Consider the following 12,624-nt stretch of genomic DNA (forward strand, 5'->3'; position numbering starts at 1 on the left):
TAAATTCTAACTCCTCAGGCTGGTTGATGGGCCCTGTAGTCTTCGTTATCTTGATTGACGGTGTTTGTGAACTCTGGGAGAAGAATTGTGACGTCATAGGCCGATGCTTACTCTACAACAGCAGCTTCTTATGGTTCACACTATTATGTTATGACGATCGACCCAATCAGCAAAGTCCGGTCCGCATTCGTGCACCGTCGCGAACCCGCCCGGTAGCATCGTCACAACACACCTTTCGACTAGATGCTCTGCCGTTTCGGGTTCTTGCCCACAGCGTGGACATAAAGGACAGGAAGTTAGACCCCACTGATGTAACGCACCGGCCGTTAGGCAGCTCCTCGACCGAAGCCGATTCGCAGCTACCCAGTGTCTCCTCTTACTGGTATCAAAGCCTGGCAACTTCTCACCAAGCTTAGAGGAGTGTAGGTCCCGCCCCCACGAGGGATTGAATTCGTCCAAACCGACTTCCATCTCGTATGTGCAGCTCTGTCCGTAGTCAGGGATTCTGCGTACAAGGGTTGCCGGGACTTATTTCGGCTCGAAACGGGGGCACCGTTCATTATGCGCATGAGAGGGGTATCCCCATTCCCTCTCTCTTTGATCTTACTCAGCCAGTTTCCCGTAATGGTCTCCCTCCGGACATCGGGGGCTGGATCGCTGCCATCACCGGGCCCCATTCTCTAGGGGTTGTTGCTAGCGTTCCCGACACTATGTGCATCGACTTGCGAAGTTTTACATCCACCTTCTCAACGTTTCTGCTTCTACCCCACACTGGAGCGCAATACTCCGCGGTGGAATAGCATAGTGCCAGGGCGGATGTTCTCAGGAGCGCTTGGCTAGCGCCCCAAGTCGATCCCGCCAGCTTCCTCAGAAGACTATTCCGCTTCTCTATCTTCCGGGCAACCCTTCGAGATGAACCCGATAGGTAAGGCTGCGATCCAGCGTCACCCCTAGGTATTTTGGACGCGGCTCATATGGGAGTGGCTGGTCCCCGACTAGGACATTCAGTTTACGGGTGTGCCAACCACTGCATAAGTGAAATGCAGTGGCCACGGTTTTTGAAGTGTTCATCTTCAGGTACCACTTGTCGAAGTAGGATTTGAGTCTGGTGACGTCCTCGCTGAGTACGCTCTCGAGACGGGTCCACACTTTACTCTGAGTAACGAGTGCCCAGTCGTCTGCGTATCCCAGCCTCAGGGAGGAAGTGTTCGGCATATCGCTAATGTAAACGTTAAACAACATTGGCGCAAGTACCGACCCCTGAGGGACCCCATTCTTCAATTTCCTAACTTTGCTCGTGGCGTCTCCCAGCGCGACGTGGAATTGCCTTTCCCCTAAGATCGAAGAGAACAACTTCAAGGTCTTTTTGCACCTTATGATTTTTGCAAGTTTGAGCATTAACCCATCGCACCAGACCGTATCGTACGCCGCTGATAGGTCTATAAACACAGCACCTGTTTGCTGTTTTCTCTCGAACCCGTGCTCAATATGCTCTGTAAGGGCAATGACCTGCTCCGTGGTGCACCTCCCTTCCCTGAAGCCTGCCTGCTCAGGTGGCAGGGCAGCGTCTAGGACCGGCCCCCATCGGTTTAATAGAACACGCTCCAACAGTTTGTAAAGACAGCTCAGCAGCGATATGGGTCTGTAACTGTCTGCCTCCTTCGCCGGCTTCCCTGGCTTCAGGATGGCAACTATCTTCGCATGCTTCCACACTTGTGGAAGCTTTCCGTTTGCAAGGATGTCAGACATTGCCTCTGCTAGCCAGGCCCGTGCCCTGGGGCCCAGATGCGTCACCATATCGGGATATACACCATCTATCCCAGCTGCTTTGCCGTTCTTCACTTCGCTAATGGCTGCACCCACTTCTCGGGGACTGAACGGGGCCGTCCAGTCCGACTCCTCCGCAGGTAGCGAGTCCAAAATCGTACGGTACGCCTTGCGGACACCGCGCTCAAAAGCCTGATTAGGGACCCGCTTGCTACGGTTCTTAATATTCTTGGCAATTGTGTCTGCCTCGCATTCCGGTGCAGCCTTCGCGAAATTCCGATCTGGGTCCAATTTCTTTATCAAACGCCAAGCGTGGCGGCTGGAGTGTGTAAAGTCGAGACTTTCCACGGTCTCCTGCCACCGTTGCTTCCTTCCCTCTGCCAGAGACTGGAGTAGTCTATCGGCTGTGTCCTGGGACTGGGTCTGCTGGTACTCTCGGTACAGCTCTTCCGACTCTGCTGTCCAGCAAGGGGTGTAGAATTTCCGTTTGCCCCGTGGAATAGAGCGTTGAGCGCTCTTAACCAGTAGCCTACTAAATCTGGTTATATTCTTGGACTTGGGAGGAATGGCAGGGCAGACCTGCTCGATATAGGAACTGAATTCCTCCCAGTCAGCCTTCCTGAAATTCCATCTGCAAAGTGGGAGAGACTGCACCCTCGGTATTGTCACCCCAGCTGTGACAAGAACCGGCCTGTGCTGGCTATGCGGAAAGTCCCCGAGGACTGTCCGCTTCACCTGCAACGGTTCACCGTTCGCGCCTTTCGTTACGAGGGTGAGGTCTGGAGTATACTCCTTCTTATGGCGGGTACCCCGGAAGGTACCCTTGGCTGTAGGATCGTACACTAGGTGTAGATCATTACAGTCCATCCATGAGCGGAGTTGTCTTCCTGCCTCGTTGCAGTCTCGGTAGCCCCATTCGTGATGGTGGCTATTAAAGTCTCCCAGACAGATGGAAGGATGGCTGACCACCGGTACCGGTGGTGTAGTCCAAGTCGCTCTAGGTGGTTTGTAAATATTATGCAGACACAGTCCACCTACTTCCACGGAAATTCGGTTCACCCCATTGCTGTCCGTTACGCTCTCAATGACCCTTACCTTCGATGGCTCTTTAGCGTAAACGCTAACCCCTCCTTTGAGCCTCGAAGTGTCCTCGCGTTGGACCACCGTATAGCCTGGGATCTGGAATCGGGAAGATTGCGCGCCTGAATAAAGGTGGGTCTCCTGTAAAAGGAGGATATCAACGCAATGAACGGCCAGTAGCTTTGATAAAAGCTCATTTTTTGCCATACTCTGGCTCTCGACGTTCAGGGACAATATACGCGTCAGTTCGCCATCCCCGCCGTCGCATTTTCCAATCGGCAGGCCGCGAATCGATTGATGCATGGGACGTTTGCTTTTTTCTCGGACGTGCCGACGACCCGGGCGACACGAACGCGGTATTATTTGGCTAGGCGGCAGACCGCTTCGCCATTGACGGGACTGTTTGGGACTCGACATAAGGACAATAGTGTGGCGCCCGGGATAGGGCTGCTATTCGGACACCGGGTTTGGATCAAATTTAGTCACACACCGGGGCGAGCAGCTCATGTGGCTCGTTGGCTCGATACCCGGGATGGTCTCGTGACGGTCGACCGGGATTTACACCTTTGCCCTCCCGTGTGCCTCAAGCCCCCTCACCAACTGCAAGGTAAAGATCCACGAGCTACAACAACGATCTCTTCCGGTGGAACCTGAACGGAGTCAGCAGCTTGGGTGTCGGGCGTGCGTTCCTGTTCCAGGTTTTCGCGCTGTTGTACGCCTTGAAGACGAAATGCTTGGATGATATCGGGGTCGATGGACGATACGAAGGGAGGGGGTAACGATTGAGGGAAGGATAAGGGGGGGGGGGGGTTGAAAATGGAAAGATTGGGAAAAGATTGGAAAGGGTGAAGAACGGGAAGTCTTTAGATGATATTAACAATGACTTAGAAATTTTGTTGAAGTCAGACACAGAGAAAGATGGAGAGAGGGAGGAAGAAGCGGAAGAGGATGAAGAAGAAGAAAAAGGAACACGAAAAAGAAGAGGAGACGAAGATGAAAGAGCGTTACTGAGTGGAAATAGTGACTTTGTTGATAGAGAAAAGGCAAAAGAAGTTGTTGCAGGTGATAATAAGGAAGAACGTGTAGTTGATAATGATGCAATGGTGGATGATAGCACGTCAGGTGAAAATGGTATAATTGAGGGAAATGATTGTAGTAAGAAAATAATCAATGTTAGTAGTTAGGGTGATGTTAGTGTCGGGGGTAATTGTGAGGAAGATGGCGTTGGAAATGTTGGGAGTTTAAGGGAAACTAGTGGTTAAGGATGATGATGATGATGATGATAATAATAATAATAATAATAATAATAATAATAATAATAATAATAATAATAATAATAATAATAATAATAATAATAATAAATGGTGATTCAGCGGAAAGAAGAGAAACTTTAAAAATTGAGACGGAGAATGGTGACAAAATGGAAGACAAATTATAAATAGTACGAGATAGGGAAAAGATAGGACAAGATAGGGAAGATTATAGGACGAGATAGGGAAGAGATAGGGAAGAGATAGGACGAGATAGGGATGAGATAGGACGAGATAAGATACACGAAACAAGCTTTGAAGAAGAATTGTTGAACTTATATTGGTATTTTGGCATCGAGTTCTTGGCCATAGCGCGACTTGAAGGAGTGCTACTATCAAGAACGAGTACCGAGAACCAATAGTCTTTCCAAAGTCTATAAATCATCGATTAATCATCGACAATCATGGATTATTTCCTTTAGTTTGTCGTCTGTAATCTGTGTCACGAAAGTAGTACCAATATGCAAGCCTGCATTACATTCATGGGCATATAAAGGAACCTAGCAGCCGCTCTTTACCATTTCTATAGGGGATGTAATGACATACAATTTTTGAACTTGTCTTGGTTTTCAGTATCGAGTTCTTGACCACGGCACGAGTGCTATAATCGAGAACGAGCGTCGAAAACCAATACAACTTCAAAAAAGTATTTTATTACACCTCCCATCTACAAATAACAGTCAGCAATTGAAATATTACTTGTGATGAATTCAGAGAGAGTGTAATTATTTAATGGAACCTTAAATTAAAAGAAAATACCTTCAATAGACAAACCATTTGATTGTATTCTTGTGCGACTGAGCATGTATTGTGTTCGGTCAACAAAACGTTTTACATCACTTAATTAGATTTTTTTAAACAACAAAGGGGAGTAATAAGCAACAGTGTGATGATTTTTCGCTCTTGCCATTTTAAATTATACTAATATATAGATACTCCAGATCTCGACTTACTTAAAATTTATAATTTTAAGGACGATTTTATAGAAAGTTGAGCTATAAATACAGTTTTTGACCACAATTGATTTTTCGAATCTCGAAGATATCCTTTCCAAGTCCTATAGTAAATACTCATCCATTATTTACCTTAGTTAGTTGACGTCTGAAATCTGTGTCACGAAAGTTCATGACCTCAAAAAAGTAGTACCTTCGTCGCTATGGTACCAATATCCAAGTGTACATGTATGGGTAAATAAAGGAAACTAGCAACCACTCTTAGGTTGTTGGTGTTGTGGGTGTTTTAGCTATCGGGATTCCAGGGACGCGACGTGGACGCTTGCTACATTTGGATGCCCAGAGCAGACGATGCAGCACATCCTTAGAGAATGCCAGGATGGGCCCAGCTTCATTGACCATGACCTAAGAGTCTGCTCCCCAGACGCTGTGGAGTGGGTTCGGTGTTGGAGTGACAAGCTATGACGATGATTTAGGGTTTAACAAGATTCACGTGTCTCCGACTCGTTTGGCTTGTGTTAAGTGCGGCTATGTGGTCTTGTGGTATGACACTAGCTTTCGGATCGGAAAGTCCGGTGTTCGAGTCTCGCTCGGTGCATAGTTGAGTCCTTGGAACAGGCTCTTTTTTCATTATAATTCTCTCACCGTACTCAGGTGTGAAATGAGTACCTGGTCGTTTAACAACGTTGTCTTTGTCGGAAAAAATTGTAATATCGCCTAACAGGTGTCATGTCTCTTCCTATTTGTTACGTGTTGCTGTTGGTCAGGTCCCATTTGTAAAGCGTTTTGAGCACCTTAAATGGAAAATGCGCTATATAAAAGCTGACGTTTTTTTTAAAAAGGAGTGTTGACAGTTCATTATACACGTGAGGTCATTCGATATGATCGCTCATTCTCTTCTATCATTATCCTACACACATGTAGATACACTTGAAGTTAGGTGGTCTATTGGTATGGCTCTCGCCGAATAATCAGAAGGTCCAGAGTTCGAGTCCCGCTTTGAGCGGGTATAGTTGAGTCCTTGGAAAAGGTTCTTTACTCACATTCTGTCACCGTACTCAGTTATAAAATGCGTACCTGGCTGGTAACAGCGTTGTCTCCGTTGGGAAAAAAATACTGAACAATCGCCTACAGAGTCATGTCCCGTCTCACATGTTAAGTGTTACTGCTGGCTTTGGATTCCTTGTAAAGCGCTTTGAGAAAGTTTAGTGTATATTACGCTGTATTAAAAAGCTCAAGAGTTTTTTTTTATTTAATGAGAAACAAAATAAAAAAATGAAGACAATACTAAAAATTGCCAATATGTTAAGATAATTTAATTCAATTTATTCACAGTGTTTACGATATGAATGAATGATCTTGGCTACTCAGTCTCAAGGACGCTTGTCGTGAATTGGGCGGTTGTCAGACCTCTCTAGTACTACGAAAAATTCGTAGAAATACGAATTTTTGGCTCCAGCTACAGAATAGCATAAGCCTCTTTGACTCAATAAATCTTGTTGAAAATGAACGTTTAGCTTCTTAGAATCTATATTCAGGACTTTGGAGCATTTTCGGATCATGCTTGAGGACAAATTATTTATTTCTAAAGCTATCTAAAGTGACTTTTTCTTTCTTTTTTTTCCCTTGTAAACTTCATGGAGGCTCACACTACCATGTTATGACCATCGACCCAATCAGCATACTCTTTACCGCACTCGTGCACCGTCGCAAACTCACCCGGAAGCTTCATCACAACACACCGTTCAACTAGATGCTCTGCGGTTTCGGGTTCGTTAGCACAACGGGTACATCTAGGCAGCTCTGGGTTGTCAGCATGTCGTCTGCTTGCTTGATTCCTTTTGTTTAATTTTCCATGTATCCGCCCTGTATTGTAACAACGTTTTAAGAGCGAGCAGATCATGTTCCGTCTTTAGTTCATCCTTACATTCAACGCGTTTTGTTTTGGGTCATTAATAAAGGATTTTGGTGATTTGTGTAATTAGTCCTGTGACTCAATAAATTCTGATATACCTTCGATATCCGGTCCTCTCCCCCCCCCCTCTCTCTCTCTCTCTCTCTCTCTCTCTCTCTCTCTATATATATTTTATATATATATATATATATATATATATATATTTTATATATATATTATATATATATATATATATATATATATATATATATATATATATATATATATATATATATATATATATATATATATATATATATATATATAAATGTATGGCCTTGTATAATATAATGATACAAATGAGGAGCAGGAACCATTTTTAAACAACATCTAAAAGTGGTGTAGACTATAATATGCAATAAAAGTGTACTCCTTCAATAAATGTTTACAAAACATGAAAACCGAACAATTACATTATATAGTATAACGGAGATGTGATTTTAAGGGGTGAAAAATGATACCATGGCCACATTAAAAAATAACAAAAACAAGATAAAATCGCATGCATCTGACACACACAAACACCCACCCACACATACACGCATACACCCACATTCTCTCTCACACACATACACACACACTCTCTCTCTTTCATATATGGTAAATCTCTAACAAGGAGTCGCGGGTATTTATAAATGCTGTGTATATTTGCACAATGATAATTATGCTATATTGACATAATACGAAGAGCAGTGTGTGTGTTTTAAAAGGCGTCTAGCCTACACATAGTCTTTAAATCTATATGTCATTTATAGAGATCTAAAGATAAAAAATATCCACAACGTCAAAATAGTCGTGCCGTTTTCAAAACAATCTAATTCTAAACTGAAAACATCACGTGAAGATCTTTCACAAAACATCGCTTTTAATCATGTGATCCGCCTTTATCAATTTAAAGCTCTGTGCACACTTTAAAAAAAATTGAGCTTTTATATAGCGTAATATCCACTAAACGTGCTCAGCGCTTTACAATGGGTCCCATGGCCAACAGCAACACTTGACATGTAGGAAGAGATATGACGCCTGTAAGGCGATATTACATTTTTTTCCGACAGAGACAACGCTGTTAACGGCCAGGTACTCATTTTACCCCTGAGTACGGTGAGAGAATGTGAGTAAAGGACTCAACTATGTGCCGAGCGAGGCTCGAACCCAGGACCTTCCGATTCGAAAGCGAGTGCCGTACCACAAGACCACATCGCCGCAGGTAATTATGGGCTTGTGTAACATTGTTTTCCGTTGGTTTGAGAGTATTTCCATAACAACAATTACGGGCCCATATCAAATTGGCATATCAGATCTGAAAATTAGTGCACGATGATTTAAAGCAATAAAAAAAAATTCCAAATTTATTTAATCTTTAAGAATAAATTTGAGATTTGGGTGTACCGCAGAATTCTTATAGTACCATGGACCAGAAAGAAATCAAACATTCTGGTTCTTATTGATGCACGCCACATGTCCAGATAACAGTTGGCAGAAGTTAAAATGAGAAAACTGAAATGTTATGGCCACCTTCGGAGACACACACCATCCAAAAATCAGTGCTATAGGGAAAAGTGGCTGGCAGAAAGGCACGAGGCAAACCAAGGAAAGCCTGGATAGGAAATATGGAGGCAACAACTGGCAAAAAGATAATCGATTGCTGGGTAAAGGCCCTTGAGCGTGAAGAATGGCGGTCCATGACATTCAACCTCTGTAGGGAGACGGAAGTAAGGTAAGAATAAATATCATCTCTCCTAAAAACATCACATGTCTGAAAAAGTGTGTATCAAACAGTACCAGACGAAGTAGAGACAAAAATGAAAAGAAAACACCCCCAAAAACAAAACAAACAAAAAAAAAAAAACACAACAGCCCCCCCCCCCAAATATAAACAAACAAACAAACAAAAAAACCCCAACGAAATTGTCAGCCATCCTCGACTATATAAATAAATTAACTGGTTATTATGTTGCTGGTGCATGCATCTTAATTTGTCACTTCGATATTCTAAAAAGCATATATTATGTGGATGCCCAGAGCAGACGACGGAGCACTTCCTAAGAGAATACTAGGACGGGCACAGCTACATTTATCATGACCTAAGAGTCTGCTCCCCAGATGTTGTGGAGTGGGTTCGGTGTTGGAGCGACAAGCTATGATGATGATGAAGAACATATAATTTTAATTATAGATTTTATACCCATGGTCATAAATTCTATTTCCAGCATGTAAACTACCCCGAGATAAAACTGCCATTGGGCGAGAAGTGGTTAACATCACACTACTGTTTAATGTCATCTCTAGTCAGCCAATATGAAGCTTAATAGATTACAAATGGTTAATTTTACACGTATTACATCAACGATTTGAAGTTTGACCTGTTAATAGATGAATATATAGATAGATAGATAGATAGATAGATAGATAGATAGATAGATAGATAGATAGATAGATAGATTGATAGATAGATAGATAGAGGGACGCATAGATAGAAAGAGAGTAAAATTGAAGATTTAAAAGATTGGGAGAAAAATAGCAAGGGAATGAGATGAGAAATGTTAACTGTCGTACTCTGGAAATATCGATCGATTTAAGTGACCCTCATCTTGGCAAAAACTCTCAAATATGGACCATTGCCAGGCCTCAGGTTTGGGAACTTCCGCCAAGATGAGGGACATTTAAATCGATCAATCCTTGAAGGACGAGTTTCTGGCTAAATGTTTTAATACGTGTACAACAGTTCACTCGTTAAACGAAAATTCCATTTCCCCTGCGGGCGGTGACCGGTTCAGGGACGATAATCGAATCCGTGTTGTTTTCGTCTGCGTCTTCGAGTGTGGGATAAAGAGTCGGTGAAACGTTCTGTGTGGAATTTAAAGGAGACGACTGATTGGTTGGCTGGGTTTCAGGCACGGGATTTTGCTCTTGCACTGATTCTGTTGCCAAAAATGTTGATTCTTTTCCAAGGGAATTGCCCGCCTTCTCCATCGAATCCCATGGAATCGATTCTCGAGTTTTTGTTTCATTATCCTCAAGGGAAAATGCTGGGTTATCCGAGCCCTCAAAAATCAAAGTTGTTTTGGTGCCCGATAATATTGTATCATCGGTATTTTCTTTGCTGGTGTTCACCGGATTGTTAGACTGTGTGATGTTGTTTTCATCATGAGAATGAGCGATTGAGGCGAGACTGTTCTTATCATCATTTTTCACTTCCACAACCAAAGGCCCATTTTCATTTGAAGAATGTTCAGTATTTAAAGTGTTGTTGAGGTTATCTGCGTCGCCTTTGACAGAGATAGTGGTGCCCTGGCGTTGGCATATTTGCGACTCGTTGTCTTCAAAGTCTTTAGTTCCACTGATTGTCGTGATTGTGGCGTTCTTGAGGCGCTTGTTTGGATCTGGACCAAGTAAGTGAAAATTTATGAATACAATGAATATACCATTCATTAATTATGCACTAGGTGCTTTCAATATTTAGTTATTTTGGTGGATAGAGTAAGCAGTAATTTGAGAGATTTTTAATTTACTTCTATTACCAAGAGAAATGGATTAATAGGTAAAAATAGAACTTGAGCAGTTATATGAAGTAATATCCACTAAATGTGCTCAAATAGTTTTACAAGGGGTCCCTAGCCACCATCAAGGTGACGTGAGGCCTGTTATACGAAATAACATTTTTACGGATATAAAAAAACCCCGATATGTTAAGTCTCAGATACTCATTTCACACCCGAGTGCCATGAGGGAATGTGAGTGAAAAGTCTTTTCCAATGACTCATCTATGCACCGCTCAGTGCGGGACTCGAACCCATGAATTGTAATTCTAAATTCACTTTTGGAGACCGATTCATCAATATTCATACGTATACTAACGTGCAGGTCTGATAACCTAAATTGTCATGATCTCATTGTTGTAATGGAAATACTATCAAACCAACGCAACATAATATTGTCCTTTACAACAATGTTATATCTAGCCTATAATCGGTTCGGCTATTAGACCTGCAAAAATGGGTACGTCGATCAATACCATGTTGATAGGATGGGTCATATACCTACCGTTTGTGCTATCCTCGGAACGGGACCGGCTGTGAATGAATAAGAATATTAATGTACTTTAAAGGTAGAATGAAAAAAAATACCCTTAAATTTATCAAATCAATTGAAGAGTGGTTTTCCAAAACTCCTTAAATCCGATTTTCCCATTTTGAGATATTGAGGATTATTTCCCATATACTTTCTCATTCGGTCTATTATTTTATTATATCTAAAACTGAAATTCACAAAAATCGAGGGAAATTCTTGTGCTATTTGATGCTTAAACTAAAGTTTACGTTTCGATTTATCTCATGGATTGAAGATCTCAAAAAGTACAAAAATCGACTAAAGGAGTTTTGGAAAACCAGACTTCAATTGAAATCTATACCTCTGTATTCAAAAAAATATTTTTGTTGTTGAAATTTTATTTTATTTTTGGTCTATACTTCTTTATATAGTAATTAATCTATTTATTCATTTATGTCATGTATCATATACATTTGCACTATAAAATATATTTATATTTTCATGTTCTACTTAATTATTATTGTTATATTTCCCCTCTAAGATCGCCATACCTTACTGGTAGAGCACTGGCCTCACAAACAAAGGGATCGTTATCAATATCGGTCTCATGTGCAGTCAAGATTTTTTGTTTTTGTTTCTGATTCCCAACCCACCCAGCAGTGATTGGGTAGCTGGGTCCGTTGGATCTGGCGAAATGATAGACTTACTTCCTAACCGAAGGGTAGCAAGCAATAATAATTGTCCGTTTACGCTACAGAAACCGGGATAAACTTCGGTTCCATAAGCCTTGTGGGTCCTGTGTACCAATATGTACTTATTCCATGATATAAAGGTACCGAGTTCGATCACCCGCCGCGCTGTGTGGCCTTGAGCAAGTCAGATCACCCTAGCTCACTTTGCGGCGTTGTACTGCGTCTGACGCCTGGGTTATTCCAGTCTTCCCTAGGAATAGACCCTAAAGACAAATTTCCCTATGGGGATGAATAAAGGGAATATATATTTTCTTTTATTTTGTAATAAACACTCAAAAAAAAAATGAATTAAGCAACAAACAAAAAAACAACAACAAAAAAAATACAAAACAAAACAAAACAATAAAATAAAACAAACAAAACATACACACACAAATAAAACAACAAAAAACAAACAAACAAACAAAACAAAAAACAAAACAAAACAAACTCTTTACCAATTTTTCTTGATGAAACAGGATAGAGCTATTCCTCCCACTACGATCAACACGGCTAGAACGGTCAACATAGCGATGCCTGCTGATGACGTTATAAAGGGATCTTCCTCTGTGTCGGAAGGGTGATAACCCACAACACTCACGACTGTCAAACCATTAGGATCTGATAGACCGTTGATGGGAGTTCCGTCCCTTGATTCTTGTAGTTTCTGTATAGAAGATAATAAAATATAAGAATAATAATTAAATTAAACTAAGTAATACGCTTCAACAGTCGTGTCGTCACTTCCCTCGTAATGACATATGGTAACTTAGTAACTG

General features: G+C 42.0%; 1 protein-coding gene across 1 annotated transcript in view; it reads right to left on the bottom strand.

Moving 5' to 3' along the window:
- Positions 1–9,322: 9,322 nt before the first annotated feature.
- Positions 9,323–12,624, bottom strand: part of LOC144975166 (protocadherin Fat 4-like) — a 40,303-nt gene continuing 37,001 nt past the window's right edge. Inside the window, exons 19-21 of the mRNA XM_078918960.1 lie at positions 12,304–12,512; positions 11,109–11,137; positions 9,323–10,447 (exon numbers count right to left, since the gene is read on the bottom strand). Coding sequence (XP_078775086.1) covers positions 9,798–10,447; positions 11,109–11,137; positions 12,304–12,512 — 888 coding nt within the window. The 3' untranslated portion in view covers positions 9,323–9,797. The remainder of the gene's footprint in view (positions 10,448–11,108; positions 11,138–12,303; positions 12,513–12,624) is intronic.

Source organism: Berghia stephanieae, chromosome 6, assembly GCF_034508935.2.
Source record: "Berghia stephanieae isolate SIO BIC M18660-M18661 chromosome 6, UCSD_Bste_1.3, whole genome shotgun sequence".
In the NCBI taxonomy this organism is placed as follows: Eukaryota; Metazoa; Mollusca; class Gastropoda; order Nudibranchia; family Aeolidiidae; genus Berghia; species Berghia stephanieae.